This window comes from Vipera ursinii (assembly GCF_947247035.1).
Source record: "Vipera ursinii genome assembly, chromosome: 2".
Classification (NCBI taxonomy): domain Eukaryota; kingdom Metazoa; phylum Chordata; class Lepidosauria; order Squamata; family Viperidae; genus Vipera; species Vipera ursinii.
Window position 1 is genome coordinate 268888528 of NC_139513.1, and position 17464 is coordinate 268905991.

The window sequence follows — 17464 nt, forward strand, 5'->3', positions numbered from 1 at the left end:
GTTTTAAGGTATTTGAAGCAAACTATTCACTACTCGTTATATTTAGAGCCAAATCGTGAGTTAATCCTTACAGCATATGCAGATGCGAGTTTTGCCTCTGATACAAGCACTCGTAAATCTACTTCAGGGTTGGCTGTAATGTTGGGTGATTCTTTAATTGGATGGAAATCTATTAGACAAAAACACATAAGCTTATCTACAATGGAGGCTGAATTTTCATGTCTATCAGTGTTATGTACAGAACTGCTAGTGTACAAACAATTATTGTTAGATATGGGTTTAAATGTAAATGATCCATTCATTGTATATGAGGACAATCAAGCTGCAATAAAGATGGCTAATAATGCTGCAGTAAGAACAAGATCTAAACATACTGATCTTCGTTATTTAAATGTCAGACAATGTGTCAAGGATAAATTAATACAGCTAGAGTATTGTTCAACTGATGTAAATATTGCAGACCATTTTATGAAGGTACAAAGTGCTGTGAAACACAATGCTAATTGTGAAAGAATGTGCATAAGATTGTAAGAGTTATATATTATTCTACCCAAAGGGGAGAATGTTAGGCATATGGTGTTAGCCTACAATGTTGGGTTGAAAATATATTAACCATAATGCTATGTCTTTAAGATGTTAATTGGCCAATGGGTGTGTAAGTGTTCTCATGGCCATAAGAGGAAGCTAGTAACGTAGCTTCTCTCTCTCTCTCTGAATTCACTGATCTCTACTGTTACTGTTTTTGCTCTGCTGTTGGTTTACTACTGTTGTAACCTAAACTGTGTATTGACCTCTGGACCGGTAAGAAGACTTTGTAGCTTGGACTGTTGCTATTGTTTATGACCTGGACTGTTTGTTTTTGACTGTGCATTTTTGTTCTTACACCACCTCAAAGTAAAATACTTTTTGCTTTTAGAACTCAGTGTACTCCTGTGTGTGACTTTTACTACTCTCAGTACCCTTCCTTGTTTGTGCAACTCTTTGGTAGCACAAGGAGACTCTGCACAACAAATTCCTTAACAAGAGTGACAAGAAGGAGTTGGGTTAGAAGGTTCCTATTTTAAACCTTGCTTTTGTAACATTTATTCTAAATGATAGTAGCCACGATGTCACCATTGGCTGGTTGACAAATAAAGCTGGATTTACAGTAACTGAACTAGACAATATCCTACATTGCTGAGCTGAAGGTGGGATCTCTGGCCTTGGAAGATATCTGCTGTAGGTTGAAAATCATATAATAACCCATCAGGAAAAAGGCAAGGGCAAACCTCTTCTGAAAAATGTTGCCAAAAATGCTACAGGGACTAACTTAGGAACTTGTCAGGAATCAGGGGGTATCCATTTATTGGAAGATGTGCTATGGTCTCTTTCCTTTTCCTGATATTCTGGGTTGCTTCTATGTGTTGGTACTCATCTGAATAATGTTCTTATGCATCTTACAGCAATGTTATTCAGACAAATACAAATGCACTGCAGCAAGTCAGAAGACAGAAAGAAAGAAAGAAAGAAAGAAAGAAAGAAAGAAAGAAAGAAAGAAAGAAAGAAAGAAAGAAAGAAAGAAGAAAGGAAAGAAAGAAAGAAAGAAAGAAAGAAAGAAAGAAAGAAAGAAAGAAAGAAAGAAAGAAAGAAAATAGAAGATTTTATGGTATTAAAGTTACAGTTATGGGACTTACAATACAGACATGGGATTTAAAATCTATAATTTGATATATGAAGGATCTGAATTCCCCACAAGAATGAAAACAATGTTTTCATTATTTGATATGTTGGTAAGAAATACATTAAAATACATTAAAAAAAGAAGAAAACCTTCAATATGCATAGTGCATGGTGAACTTGTGAAAATATGATGAAACCAGAATGCTTTTGGTCAAAACTTATGGACTTTAAACTAGAAAAGAAATATGAGAAATTAACACGATATATAGCAACTGCAGTAAAATTACAGTACTAGAGGTATAAAGTTGGAAGAACAGTGAAATATTCACAGTGGAAGACTGCATTATAAAACTGATGGAATTGACAGAAATGAAATTGACCAGCCTAGTCAGGGGAGAAATGATATAGACCTTTTGAAAGACTGGAATCCTCCCTCATATGGACTTTTTGTTGAAAGAAGGAAAGTCTGCATTGATAATTTATGGATTTAAGAGGGGAGGGGGTTAAAATGGAAGAGGAAGAAAAAAGGGGGGGAGGGAATAACAAGATCACCATCAGTCAATTGCAAAAGGCAGCTTTACTTGGAACAGCTTACATCCTTCAATGATACCTTCAACACTATCAAATAACAACATCTGTTTATCCCAGGTCCCTAAGGAGGACTCAATACATGGATTAAAAATGCCGAATTCAGTCTAAACATCTGGCCAACTGTGTAACCTACCATAATAACAATAATGTATATTAAGAGCTAGCAATGGCTGTTGAAGAAAGAGAACTTGGAGTAAACAGTTCAATTAAAGTATAGACACGATATACACCCACTGTGAAAAAGAAAAGTCGAACAGCATGTTAGGCATTAAAAAAAACCAGGACTGAAAATAGAGATGGTAATATCACAGTGCCCTCCTAGAAATCAATGGCACAACTGTACCTGATTTGTGTGCATTGTATACATTTCTGGTCATGACATCTCAAAAAGGATATAAGGGCACTAGAGAAGGTCAAGGGAAGCAACTAAGTCGATGAAGAGGCTGGACAGCTTCCCTATGAAGAAAGGTTGTAACACTTAGAGTTTTTTTTTAATCTAGAAAGGAAGTGAATTAGATGGGACATGATGGAGGTATATAAAATTGTGTATGGTGTAGAGTTAGTTTGGTCTAGTGATTAAGGCATCAGGCTAGAAAGCCAGAGAGAGTAAGTTCAAGTCCTGTCTTACCCATGAAAGCCAGCTGGGTGACCTTAGGCCACTCACTCTCTCCCAGCCCAACTCACTTCACAGGTTGTTGTTGTCGCAAAAATAGGAGGAGGAAGATGTGTTGGATCTTTCACCACCTTGAGTTATTTGTAAAAATAATAAAGGAAGGATAGAAACAAACAAAGTGGACAAAAAGCTATTTCCCTCTTCCCAAAAAACTAGAACTCAATGAAACAGAATCTTGGGAGAATCAGTACAAAGGGATTTTTTTCAATCTTAAATGCATAATTAAACATTTGAACTTGCTACTAAAAGATGTGGTGCTGGCTGCCGGCTTCCCTGGCTTAGAAAAGAGTTGCACCAATTCATGAAAGTTGTGGGGTTCAAGGGCTATTAGCCTTGATGGCACTGCAACTACCTGTGAAGGGGGAGGCTCAGCTAATCTCAATGTACACATGTTGTACTTTGACAATAAAGGTTTATTATTATTATTAAGATGACTTGCTGGAAAACTAGTGGGTTTCCTTGTGTAGTTGGTTGGCCACTGTGAGAACACACTGCTGGACTAGATGAGCCAAGGGTCCAATCCAGCAGAGCACTTCTTATGTTGTTATGAAGAAATTTCAATTGGTCACTAATCAGGGGTGGAAACTTTTAAAGTTTTGCAGTTGGCCTGAGGCACAGATTAATCCAGAATAAATCATTCTCAAAATCAGATTCATGGTAATAAGAAAGGCACCTTTATCAAAACCAAGTTGCTGCTATTCTTATAGCAATAACATTCAAAATGTGGTTGTCAGGTCAACTATCCTTTATTTCCAATTTATTCCTAAATAAATTTTACTTACCAGTCTTGTACAGCATTGAAAGATTCTTCATTGGTGATGTCATACATTAAAATGAAGCCCATAGCACCCCGATAGTAGGCTGTAGTAATTGTCCTATATCTCTCTTGACCTGCTGTGTCCTAAAACCATGAAACATCAGTAGTTAATGACTAAGAATAAGCAGTGAAACTCAGCACTTACACCAGCCCCCTACCTTTGGCATTCCAAAACATTATTTTCAATAAAAATAACATTTCAGCAGACAAAGACCTCTTTTTTACTGTTTGATATTATTGTATGCATATCTAGGCAGAAGATGGAATTAAGTTACTTTAGAGCTTGGATCCTGAAATCATTGTTAGGTTCCATTGCTTCAGTTGTGATTGTGAAATACACACTATCTCTCTTCTAACTCATCTCATTCAGTTATTGAATCATAATATAGGTTCCAAATAACATAGCTGTGGATCTGTCGATAGTCATTACATTCTTTCATCTGATAAATAAATGGTGAGTCTCAACATGAAAAGATAAAATGCTAAAATGCACATTAGGAAATAAGCCTTTAGCCATCCTTATCTGTCAACCTATTTAATGCTGACTGCACTTTGGGGCAAATTACAAATTATATTAGAACCATGGCAAAGACATTTGCTTCTCTATTGCAAAGTCCTCTGGAGGGCAGATTTCATCACAGAGGAGAATGTATGTAATATCTTTCCCTTGAAAGTAGTTTTCTTCCTGATAAAAGTTGCTTTTATTCTTCTGGTAGGTTTGGTAGCTGATGGTCAGGTGTAAATGGAAAATCATGTGTGAAGAATAACATTTAGTACACCTTACTTGCAACTTCTACACGTGTGGTATTTATTCTGCTCCAGGTTTGTACAGGCTACAGTTCACTCTTTCCAAAAATTATTCTTATATAAAGAAGCCAGCTGAATTTTGTTATAAAGTACTGTGTGGGAAGCTATGCTTTGCACCCATGGCTATGTTACTGGAGGAAGAGGGAGTTGTAATCCAAACATCTGGATGGTGCAGGATAAACACATGACTTTTGTTTATCTTCAGGTAGTTATAAAACAAAGATTTCCCCAAAATGCAATATTGCTTATATAAATCTGTTAAAAAGGCTTTTCATTAATTTTTTTCCTGATGTATACAGTATTGTAAATAGATTTTACAGATTATATATCTCCTCTGTCCCAATTATTGCATTCATATCCATGAATTGTTGCTACATTAAACAAATGTAATCATAAGAAGAAAATCTCAAGTATATTGCAGAGTCCATTGACATGAATCACATTCATTACAATTGGCTATACATGAGGAAACTTCATAGTAGATGGTCCACACAAAAGGTAATTCTGAAAAAAAATAAACCAAGTACTTAAATTTCATTTATTACCAAATGATTTAATGACACCTGAGATATTCATATATTAGAATCATGTAAGAACTAGTGTGAACATTAATACAATTAAATATGACTTCATTTACTATGCTAACATTTCCCCTTCAATTTCCCTGCTCAGTGAATTTTGTAGTCCTTTTGTCGCATGTTGTATGTCTAGCTATTATGCTAATAGACCATTCAGAATAATTAATTCCATATTTCATTTATACTTCTTACTAAAAATTAATCTTGATTTTTTTCATTAAATCTTGACATACGTTTCTATGGAAAACCAGTTATGTTATCAATTCAATCTTGCTTGTTCATTGGTGATAATTTACCCACTGATCAGATTATCCTAAGTCTGAAATGCAATGGTCTCTTTCTGCTTTCAGAGTAGTTTTCTAAGCAAAAATCTAACAGCATAAGCCTGACAAATACTGATAAAAATGTGCCCTATTTTCCATTATGATGTTACCATGGCAATCCGTCTTTTTCCTGGTTGAAAGGTGAAAATGCATAAAGATTTTTGAATGAGCTTTTTCGTTGCTTTGGTACCAGACAGTCAATCAGGTATTGTAATTGTAGCTACAGATACATGCTATACAGAAAGTGCATAATAAAATGTCCTTTGATAATGGTGGCTGTTGGATATGTAGTGAGGATTCATGAAGAAATAAAGCTGGAAGAATCTAATCTTTACCCTGAATCAGATGGTTGTTTACTCAAATGTAGGACTGTAGGTCTCATTGTACAAGTGAGCTTATTTGCTTATAAATATACATAGGATTGCAGCCTGACAATTCAATCTGATGAAATCTTGCTTATAAGCAAATTCCTTTTGAGACAAAAACTGCTGATAAGACATCCACATCCACAATAGGTTTGTGAATCAGGAATTACTCCCTTGTTTAACAATTTGCCAGTTCCAAAATATTTTAAGGTTTTGCCTAAAATTCTTAGTTAACACAAAGTCTTTCATCATGATTTACTGACAGTTTGATGGCAGAAATCCAAGTTTCTCATACCACTAAACAGGAAACCTCAATAGCTGGGTTCACATATCATGTTTAGCCAAATTTGAACAAACCACATTATGTTTGAGCATGTTACTGGGATCCAGTCATGCAATTTGGGATTACTGGTTATTCCAATTCCAAAAGCTTGATGCAGGAAATCAAACGTTACAGCAATCTATAACAACAGATAAAATATACCAGCTTCAGCTAAAAAAAAAATTCCAGTGAAAGGCTGTGCTCACCCCTGACAAATAATAATCCCATTTTCACACTGATTATTTTCAGTATTAAGAAGTCTCTCACAGTGCTAAACTGGGATCTAATCTCTAATTTAAACTCCTCTTCTACTTTCTGAAGAAGCAGATAAAAAACTTCATCCTCTAGTTCTCCCAAATATAGCCAAGGAGTTAAATCTGTTTCTATGGTATTCAAACTGGATCATACTAAAAACAGATAGTCCTCAATGTACAACCACAATTGAGCTGAAAATTTCTGTTTCCAAGTAAGACAGTTGTTAAGTGAGTTTTGTCCCATTTTATGACACAGTTGTTAAGTGAATCACTGCAGTTTTTAAATTAGTAATATGGTTGTTAAGTGAGTCTGGCTTCCCCATTGATTGTTTGTCATAAGATCACAAAATATGATTATATGACTTAGGAAATGGCAACTGTCATAAATATGAGTCAGTTGTCAAGCATCTGAATTTTGATCACATGACCATGTGGATGCTCCAACGGTCATAAATGTGAAAAATAGTCATAAGTCACTTTTTTCAGTGGTGTTGTAAGTTCAAAGAGTCACTAAATGATCTGTTGTAAACTGAGGACCCCATGTACTTCTCAGTATCAAAATAAATAAAGGGATTTTTTTTTAAAAAAAACCTAACATGTCAGCCAGAAAGAGAGGTTGGTGTTCTATGCAAATACTTTCCCAAGTTCTCTGCAGAGAAATATACAGTTGCTTAGCCTTCTGAGGAAGTGTCATCCAAACACAGCTTTATTCCCCAAATAAGGTCAGAGCAGGTAAAAGAGTGGGGACAGAACAGGAGGTATGGAATAGAAAGAAGTTATATCTATAATTTTATGATTGTAAGCCACCCAGAGTTACCTTGAGGTAAGATGGGCGACCTCTACATTTTACAAATAAATAAATCTATTTCTATTTGTAGCAACAGAAAAGATTCATAGGCAGTCATAGAATTATTTACAATGCCTCGGTAAGGCCGCACTTGGAATACTGCATCCAGTTTTGGTCACCACGATGTAAAAAAGATGTTGAAACTCTAGAAAGAGTACAGAGAAGAGCAACAAAGATGATCAGGGACTGGAGGCTAAAACATACAAGTAGCAGTTGCTGGAACTGGGAATGTCTAGTTTAATGAAGAGAAGGACGAGGGGTGACATGATAGCAGTGTTCCAATATCTCAGGGGCTACCACAAAGAAGAGAGAGTCAAGCTATTCTCCAAAGCACCTGAAAGCAGGGCAAGAAGCAAGGGATGGAAACTAATCAAGGAGAGAAGCAACCTAGAACTAAGGAGAAATTTACTGACAGTTAGAACAATTAATCAGTGGAACAACCTGCCTACAGAAGCTGTGAATACTCCAACACTGGAAGTTTTTAAGAAGAGACTGGACAGCCATTTGTCTGAAATGGTATAGGGTGTCCTGCCTGAGCAGGGGGTTGGACTAGATGACCTCCAATGTCCCCTCCAACATCATCTGTGCGCTCCCACAGAGAGGGCCTCCTCAGGTACCACCGGTCAGAGAATGTCGACTGGTGACCCCCAGGGGGAGGGCGTTCTCTGTGGGCACGCCAGACCTTTGGAACTGCTTACCGGTTGAGCTCCGGATGGCTCCCGACCTTCGCTCCTTCCGCCGTGATCTAAAAACTTATTTATTCGAACAAGCCGGCCTGGTCTGATGGGTTTGGGGTTTTAATATTGATTTTAATTAATTTATTGCATCGGGCACAATTATTTTTTTTTTTAAACTTTTGTATCTTGTATTTTTGATATTTATTGCCCTGTACACCGCCCTGAGTCCTTCGGGAGAAGGGCGGTATATAAATCAAATAAATATAAATATAAATATATCATCATCATCATCATTACATGTAGAATGGCATTTTTGTAATTTCTTCAGAATGAAAACAGATTTTATTTTCCTGGGCTCCAAGATCACCGCAGATGGGGACTGCAGCCAAAAAATTAAAAGACGCTTGCTCCTCGGGAGGAAAGCCATGGCAAATCTAGACAGCACACTAAAAAGCAGAGACATCCTGTCAACAAAAGTGCGTATAGGCAGGGCTATGGTTTTCCCAGTTGCAATGTATGACTATTAGGGAGACCAATTTTAGATGATCACACCTCTATGAAAATGCCCATGATAAGCTTCAGTTTTGGAGATTGCGTAAATTATTTTTGATAATAAATTTATTTGAAAGCATCCACAGTTCTCATCTTACAAAAAGAACTTTATGATAAATTTTAAAATTACTACAGCATGAGAAAGTCTATTTATATTCTACTGATCAGAGAATATGAAGAAACAGACTAACAATAAACCTATTCAGTCAGCCCTGACAGCAATTTACTCAAGTTTTGGCAGACATCAGTCTCCAAAGTGTATGTCTACTGTTAATAAAACAACACTTTAAAGTCATTGACATTCCAAATTTTGGGAGCCTGGGGTGAAAGAGGAGATGCTTCAGTGCTTCCTGTAATGCAGGGGTGTCAAACTTCTGGCCCATGGGCCGGACACGTCATCTGGAAGCCATGCCCACCCCATTGCTGACAATGGCAAAACCGTCCTGATATGTTGTACAATGTCACATGATGTCATGAGTTTGACATGTCTGCTGTAATGTGTGGCAATCTTAAGATGCCAGGCTCTTATCAATACACCTACCTCTATATACTGATACACAGACTTAAATTGAAACATTAAGTATGAATCATTAAGATCTGGAAATGTCTAATCTTAAGTGTAAACAGTGCTTTTTTTGTAAAAGAAAAAGGTGCTGGAACTCACACCTGTCATACAACCCGCCTTGCCTACCCTACAAGGTTCCATCCAAAAAAGGTGCTGGAACTCCGTTCTGAGCGTTCTATGACAAAAAATAAAAGCCCTGAGTGTGAATATTGTAGCAAAAAAGACAACTAAACCTTAGCAAGCATTAGCAGCCTCACTGGCTATGAGGCTTCAGCTAGCTTTCATCAAAATTCCAAAAATCCTCTGAATATGTTTAATTGAGATACTTAAGATTTTTTTAAAACAATTATCCTGAGTTTCAACTTTCAAGGAGGTTTATATTCTCTTCTAATAAACAAGAAGTGCAGTGAGGTAAGCCCCATCACTCTGAAGCTATAGTAAAAATCTGTTAACCCAGCAAATCAAAGCACAGAGGATGCCCCTCTGCTGACTAGGAGCAGGGCACAATTTTCCTTTGTAAGGTGTTACCCTGATGGGGTGTTCTATTATGGATTGTATAGAAGGCCCCACTGTTTATTCCTCAGAGAATGCAGCCCTTAAAGGAAATAAAACTGTTTTCAGTACTCAAATGGGACACAAGTGTTACAAGACAGCTCTCAATGAAGAATAGTGGTTGAGTATCCTAGATTCACTTAATAGATTCAGCAGAGGAATGGAACAAGGAAAACCCTTCAGTTTTATTTTCCTCCCAAACAGAGAAGTAAAACTGTAATCTTTTGCATTTGAAAAAGCTCAATATACAAACACATCTAACTTCTGGCTGAAAGATTCCTTGCTCGAAGCCAAGAGTTTGTCGCAGTACCAAATGTGAGAATATTTGTAGCTTGGACTTGAACTATCCTGCGGTCCCCAGAGAGCAGCAAGGACTCCACAGTCACTCACAATGTATACAAGTCCAGAGGCTACTCAAACCACCCCCATGCCCTTTGTCTAGCTCTAGAAATAGCTTGGTTCATGTGGAAGCATTTTGGGGGGTGGTTCTGTTGGATACCACTACTGAATCTGAAATATATACTGAGAGGTTTACAACTTCTTTCTCCCTCAAACTGCCTGAAAGGCTTGCAATTTTCTAATCTTTCAGTACAAGGCATCACGGAAACTTGGTTGGGCCCAGAGGGCGGCATTCCTCTGGTTGATCTTTGCCCACCAGGTTTCCGGGTGCTGCACCGGCCTCGGGCTCAGGGTAGGGGTGGGGGAGTGGCTGTTGTTATGAGGGAGACCTTGTGTCCACGGGAGGCCACCGTTCCCCAGATAGTCGGGTGTGAGTCTCTCTTTTTGAGATGCGGCCCTGGTGCGCAGTTGGGCTTGCTGCTGGTGTACCTTTCGCCTAGTCACGCAGCAGCAGCCCTGCCTGAGCTTCTCGATGTCCTCTCTGGGTTGGTGATTGAGTTCCCGAAACTTATAGTTTCGTGAGGGGACTTCAATCTACCATCTCTGGGAGGATCATCTGAGTTGGCTCGGGAGTTCATGGCTTCCATGACGGCCATGGACCTGACGCAAGTAATTTCGGGACCGACTCATGAGGGAGGCCACACCCTTGACTTAGTTTTCTTATCTGGACGGTGGTTAGATGATCTTGGTGGGGGCTCCCCAATTGTTATGCCCCTGTCATGGACCGATCATCATCTCCTGCGGCTGGTCTTCCGTTTTGCCACCCCCCGCCGTGGGTGTGTGGAACCTATCAAATGGTACCGCCCCAGATGCTTAATGGATCCCCAGAGGTTCCAGGCGGCGCTGGGGTCCCCACCTGCCTCCCTTGCTCACAGCTCGGCAGATACCTTAGTGGAAGCCTGGGAAAGGGCAGCCACTGAGGCTCTTGACCGAGTTGTACCCCTGCGGCCCCTGACCCGGTGCAGATCCCGTCGAGCCCCATGGTTCTCCGTGGAGCTCCGGGAGATGAAGCGTCGGAGACGGGGCCTAGAGAGCGGTTGGAGATCCAGCCGATCCGAATCCGATCGATTGCGACTAAGAACCTATACTAGGTCTTATCTCGCTGCGATAAGGGAGGCGAGGTCTAACCACTTCGCCACCCTTATCACGTCCGCAGAGAATCGCCCGGCCGCCCTGTTTAGGGTGACTCGCTCCCTCCTGAATCAGGAGGTGAGGGAGGATCCCTTGCAGGGTCGTGCCGAGGAGTTTAACCAGCATCTGTCGGACAAAATCGCTCGGATTCGGACCGGTCTGGACTCTGACTGGGCAGAGTCTGTCGAGCAGGACACGGGTGGTCTTGTCGATATCACCTGGGAGGAGTTTGATTCTGTGACTCCAGAGGAAGTGGACAGGATCATGGGGAGGCTGAGCTCCACCACATGTTTATTGGACCCGTGCCCTTCCTGGCTGGTTTATGCAGCCCGGGAGAGGACACGTAGCTGGTTCCAGGCAGTTATATCGGCCTCTTTGAGTGAGGGTAGCTTCCCCGCCGTCTTGAAAGAGGCGGTGGTGAGGCCTCTCCTCAAGAAGCCTGCCTTGGACCCAGCTATATTGAACAACTTTCGTCCTGTCTCCAACCTTCGCTTTCTTGCGAAGGTTGTTGAGAGTGTGGTGGCACATCAGCTCCCTCTGGTCCTGGATGAAGCGGATTATCTAGACCCGTACCAATCGGGTTTCAGGCCCGGGTACAGCACGGAGACGGCATTGGTCGCACTGGTGAATGATCTCTGGAGGGCTCGGGACAGGGGGCATTCCTCTGTCCTGGTCCTATTAGACCTCTCAGCGGCTTTCGATACCATCGACCATGGTATCTTGCTGCGGCGTCTTGGGGGATTGGGAGTGGGAGGCACGGTTTTGCAGTGGTTCTCCTCCTATCTCCAGGGACGCTCGTAGTCGGTGTTGGCAGGAGGGCAGAGGTCGACCGCGAGGTCTCTCATTTGTGGAGTTCCTCAGGGGTTGGTCCTCTCGCCTCTCCTGTTCAACATCTATATGAAACCGCTGGGTGAGATCATTCGTGGTTTTGGAGTTGGGTATCATCAGTATGCTGATGATACCCAGCTTTTCTTTTCGACCCCAAACCACCCCAGTGATGCCCTCACCATGATGTCCCGTTGCCTGGAGGCGGTTCGGGTCTGGATGGGGAGGAACAGACTTCAACTCAACCCCGAAAAGACCGAGTGGCTTTGCATACCTTCATCCTGGGTTTATTCGGACATTCCACCTCTCGCTATGGGGGGCGAATTATTACCCCCCGTAGATAGGGCTCGCAACTTGGGAGTCCTCCTAGATTCACGACTCACCCTGGAAGACCATATAGGAGCTGTGACTAGGGGGGCTTTCGCCCAGGTTCGCCTGGTGCGCCAGTTGCGGCCCTATCTAAGCCGGGATGATCTATGCACGGTCACTCACGCGCTCATGACCTCACGACTAGACTACTGCAACGCTCTCTACATGGGGCTGCCCTTGAGGACCACCCGGAAGCTCCAACTGGCACAGAATGCAGCCGCGAGAGTTGTGTTGGGAGTTTCCCGATACTCCCATGTCACACCTCTGCTCCGTGAGCTGCATTGGCTGCCAGTTGTCTTCCGGGTGAGATTCAAGGTACTAGTTATGGTATTTAAAGCCATACATGGCAGGGGGCCGGAGTACCTTAGGGAACACCTGCTGCCGGCGTCAACTTCCCTCCGCCCTGTGCGTTCCCACAGAGAGGGACTCCTCAGGGTGCCACCGGTCAGAGAATGTAGATTGGTGGCCCCCAGGGGGAGATCTTTCTCTGTGGGTGCCCCGGAGTTATGGAACCAGTTACCGGTTGAGCTCCGGACGGCGCCGGATCTTCGCTCCTTTCGCCGCGATCTGAAAACATATCTGTTCGAACAAGCCGGCCTGGCCTGAGGGTGGGATTGCTGGGGTTTTTATTATCATTTTATTGGGGGTTTTATTAATGTATTTATTGTTTTTTTATGGGCATGTATTTAATAACTTTTTAATTTTTGTAACTTTATGTTTTATTCTTGCCCTGTACACCGCCCTGAGTCCTTCGGGAGAAGGGCGGTATAGAAATATTAATAAATTAAATTAAATTAAATGATTGCCAACAAGCTAGAGATATTTAGATGAAGAAATGTCTTCTTCAAAAAATACATAGACATTATTATCTGTTCAATTTTTCATCCCTTTAAATCTTTTGGGGTTTTTTAAATATTGTTTATTACTATATTCATTTTTGTAACAAAATCTGCAGTGATGATATACTGTATCTTTTGTGGAAATATTCTTACCACATTTCAGATAAATAGTGATCTTTTTAAGGGGTAACACTAGGATCTGATTCTTACACAAACATAAGAGATAAAGTCCCTGGTCTTCTTTCCCATAAAAATAAGTCACAGAGCTAAGTAAACCAGTTTTAAATGCTCCAAAGATGAGTTCAGGAACTTAATGGAAGTCCAATATTAGAACAAAGACAGAAATCTATCTACTTAGTCCTGAAATCTGGTTTTGGCCAAAGCCAATGCACATTAGAAGCAGGAATAATTGCTTCTAATTTTAGGATGGCCACTGCTGGTTGATGGCAATGGTCTATCTCAGTTATATCTGATTCCAGTAAAAAAAAATGGATGGTAATCTGACTGCTTACTCTTTGTTTCTTGATTCATATGATTTATTGGCATTTCTGTCTTATTTTATTTTTCTCTGTCAGTTGCCCTGGGGAAAGGCAAACCCTGCCAGTTGTGAAGTGGTGCTCCTCAATTTATCTTGGTTAAGCTGCAAGAGGACTTGTTTATAATTCTCAGCAGCCCTCCACCCTTCCGAACTGGGCAGCTGCTCCCTCTTTAATCCAAACCTTGCATTCAAATGATTTGCAGCTACCCTTTTTTCACTTAATTTAAAAACTCATAGAAAATAAAAATAATAAATCAGTCAAGGACTTTAAAAAAACCCCAATCTGTATATTGATTAAGTGCACTAAACCTCTTTTAGCATAATCCATAAAAAATCAATATGAGTAATTGAATTTAGGACTTTCCCCTGACCTTGTTGAGACAGACACTAATGTTATCCTTCACTGCAGAGAGTGGTAGCTTTGCAATGTTCAGAGCTCGCTTATGTTGTTCAAGATATTCAGAATCTTGTTTTGATTAGTACTTGTGCTATATTTATATGTTGCATCTGAAATGAGGCTGAATTTTAAGAGCGAGTCTGCCTTCGTTCCCTGAGGAATTTTTCCCATCTTGCATATTTGTCTTTCAGCCTCACAACATTAGTCAAAACTGCTCTGCCTGCAGAGCAAATAACCTCCCCAGATTTTTAATGGCTGGCATTCATTATTAGAATGGGAGGGTAACCGTCTCCTTATTTTTTTCTTCCTTGTTCTAGAACTGTTTCCAATAATTTATTTTGAAATGCATCCGTGTTTACGTATTTTGCCATTTTATATAACTTGCCCCAATCTGGGCAATGAACGACAAACTCACAAAAAAATCTGGGAACAAAATTAAATGGGCCAAGTGAGATTATATGCCTGGGGATTATTTAAAGTACTATGGGTAAACAGCCTTGGCACTATGTTTAATATTCCATGCGTATCATTGTGGGAAAATTCTAAATAAGCCTTTCCAGAAAGTTGAATGAGGAAAAAGTCTCCTTTAAAGATGTTTGGAGAGTAATATTCAGCAGGAAACCTTGTTAGGGGATGTGTTCTAGAACATACACAGACTGAAAGAATATTGTACCGGGTACTTAAGTGGCAGACTATCCCCCCATTACTTTATGCTCATAATGTGATTTTCTTGAATGCAGAATATGAACTTAGCTCAATGAATGCTAACAAACCTTCATTATATTTGAAGTTAAATATAGATATATTAATAAAAATGTTTATTAGCATATTTTTACCCACTTAAACCTTGAAATAGGGGACAATAGTGAGAAACTAAGTTTTCTTTATTTTTGGATCCAGAAATTCACTAAGCCAGATGAGAAACAGAAACTATTAGGTTCATAGTTACAGAGTTTTAATCTCCAATAAAGGTTGGCTTAGTTTGAATTTGCACAATGAATCATAGAACTGAAAGAGTTCTCAGAATAATCTGGTTCAACCTCCTGCTCAGTGCAGAAACATCTAAAGCATTTCTGACAGATGACCATTCAGTCTCTGTTTGAAGACTGTCAGTGAAGGGTAGACACCATGGTAAAGTAGGGTGGGATCATTAATTACTGTGATCTGAATTATGTGCTCCTGCATCTAATACTTTAAAAAAATAATATTTGCCCTTTAGTAGGTGCAATCATACTAATAGGTCATCTTTAGCTTGTAATTTACTAGAACTTTAAGACTCTTATTGCATGTGTTACTGTGCTGTGAAGCCCTGCCTACATCATTCCATACTTGTGAATTTCATTTTTTTCCCCACTCCAAATGCAGGACTTTACAGTTTTCCATGGTAATTTAATCCTGTTTCAGTCTAGTGGTCAAGTCTATCTAGAGCTTTTCGAACTTTCTTGTTCTCTTCTAAAGCTATCCTTCCAGGTTTTGTGTCATCTACAGATTTGATAATGATCAGTTCAATAGTAGTCTTTCTTTCTTGGTGATAAGGACATTTATTGTCGTCCATCTTCTGGAACTTGATTGGTTCTTCAAAAGTTCTCCAAAAAATGCAATTAATGGTTCTGTCTTTTTTTTTTTTTAGGATTCTTGGCTCCATCAGACTATGGATCAGGGATATTCTCTGCCCCTTTGTATCTATATGTGCATATGATTTCATGCATATAGGGCAAAGCTTTGATCCAACTTGCACCTATTTGGTTCCACCCACCCCGAGTTGTGAATACCTCTGATTGTCTTTGGATTAACTTGGATGTTCTTTTACTGTCTCTGACTTTAGCCTGAGCTTATATTTCTCTCCACCAATTATAGGTATAGTACTGGCCAGCTAGGGCTTTGTTTTACTTTTGAGAGAAGACAGATGTAAAATTTGAATTAAGACATTTCTTGCCATCAGCCATTAATCTACTCTTTCCTCTTGGCAGCAGACTTCTTGGCTTTTCTTTGCTCCCCCCTCCCCAAGCATTGTTGCTTTGAGCATTTTTTGCATGCCTCGTCAATTCTGAGCTTTAGCCTTTCTGACACAATGCCTACAGTTTTCTGATGACTGCCTTATACAGGCACCTTCTTTGATTTCCTATGTTTGTCTATTTTATTTTTTTGCAAGCTAACCCTAACCCTAACCCTTCATACCCACCTGTAGTTTCTTAAGATGTCTCCCATTTTTCCTTTCCTTCCCTGACCATAACAGTTCTGGGTGGAGGCACTGTCTCAAAACATTCTCCTTGCCTCTGTTAATAACAAAATACTCTGGGACAGTTAGAAATCTTAGTAAAATATTTTGTAAGTCATTCTAGAAAAAGAGTGCTAGTCAAGACCCCCTTTCAAAGGCCTGAGTATCTTACTTCTTTCTTAATATTTAACTGTTCTATTGATCTTATTACTGTAGATGCTTGATAGGGCTCGCAACTTGGGAGTCCTTCTAGATTCACGGCTTACTTTGGAAGAGCATATAGTGGCCGTGACTAGGGGGGCTTTCGCCCAGGTTCGCCTGGTGCGCCAGTTGCGGCCCTATCTGAACCGGGATGCCCTGTGTACAGTCACTCATGCGCTCGTGGCCTCTCGCCTTGACTACTGTAATGCTCTCTACATGGGGCTTCCCTTGAAGACCACTCGGAGGCTCCAACTGGTACAGAATGCGGCCGCGAGAGTTGTCTTGGGAGTTTCCCGGTACTCCCATGTTACACCTTTGCTCCGCGAGCTGCATTGGTTACCAGTTGTCTTTCGGGTGAGGTTCAAGGTGCTGGTTACGATCTTTAAGGCCCTACATGGCATGGGTCCGGGTTACCTCAGGGACCACCTGCTGCCGGCATCGACTCCCCTCCGCCCTGTGCGTTCCCACAGAGAGGGCCTCCTCAGGGTGCCGCCAGTCAGGGAATGTCGACTGGTGGCCCCCAGGGGGAGGGCCTTCTCTGTGGGGGCTCCGGCTTTATGGAATCAATTGCCGGTGGAGCTCCGGATGGCACCAGACCTTCGAACTTTCCGTCGGGGCCTGAAGACCCATCTGTTCGAATTAGCTGGTCTGGCCTGATGGGGGATTATGGGCTTTTAATTGTTTTTAATCTGTACTTCTGTTTTTAATTGGGCATGGATTTAATTCTTTTTAATTTTTGTATAGTGTTTCTTATGTATGCCCTGTGAACCGCCCTGAGTCCCACCAAGGAGAAGGGCGGTATATAAATCAAATAAACTATAAACTATAACTATATAAGTGGAATGCTGTGTGTAGACCAGTGTTTCCAATCTTGGCAGCATGGATAGGTGGAGAATTCTTGAAGTCCATAGATCAGAGGTCCCCAACCTTTTGAGCACCAGGGACTGGTGCCATGGAGAAAGGTT

At 40.7% G+C, this 17464-nt stretch overlaps 1 protein-coding gene across 1 annotated transcript in view; it reads right to left on the reverse strand.

The window, feature by feature from the left end:
* The window catches only part of RAB3C (RAB3C, member RAS oncogene family), a gene marked incomplete at both ends in the record, with an annotated part of 83940 nt that overhangs the window by 51046 nt on the left and 15430 nt on the right, over window positions 1-17464 (reverse strand). The window contains one exon of the mRNA XM_083356310.1: window positions 3706-3824. Coding sequence (XP_083212436.1) covers window positions 3706-3824 — 119 coding nt within the window. The remainder of the gene's footprint in view (window positions 1-3705; window positions 3825-17464) is intronic.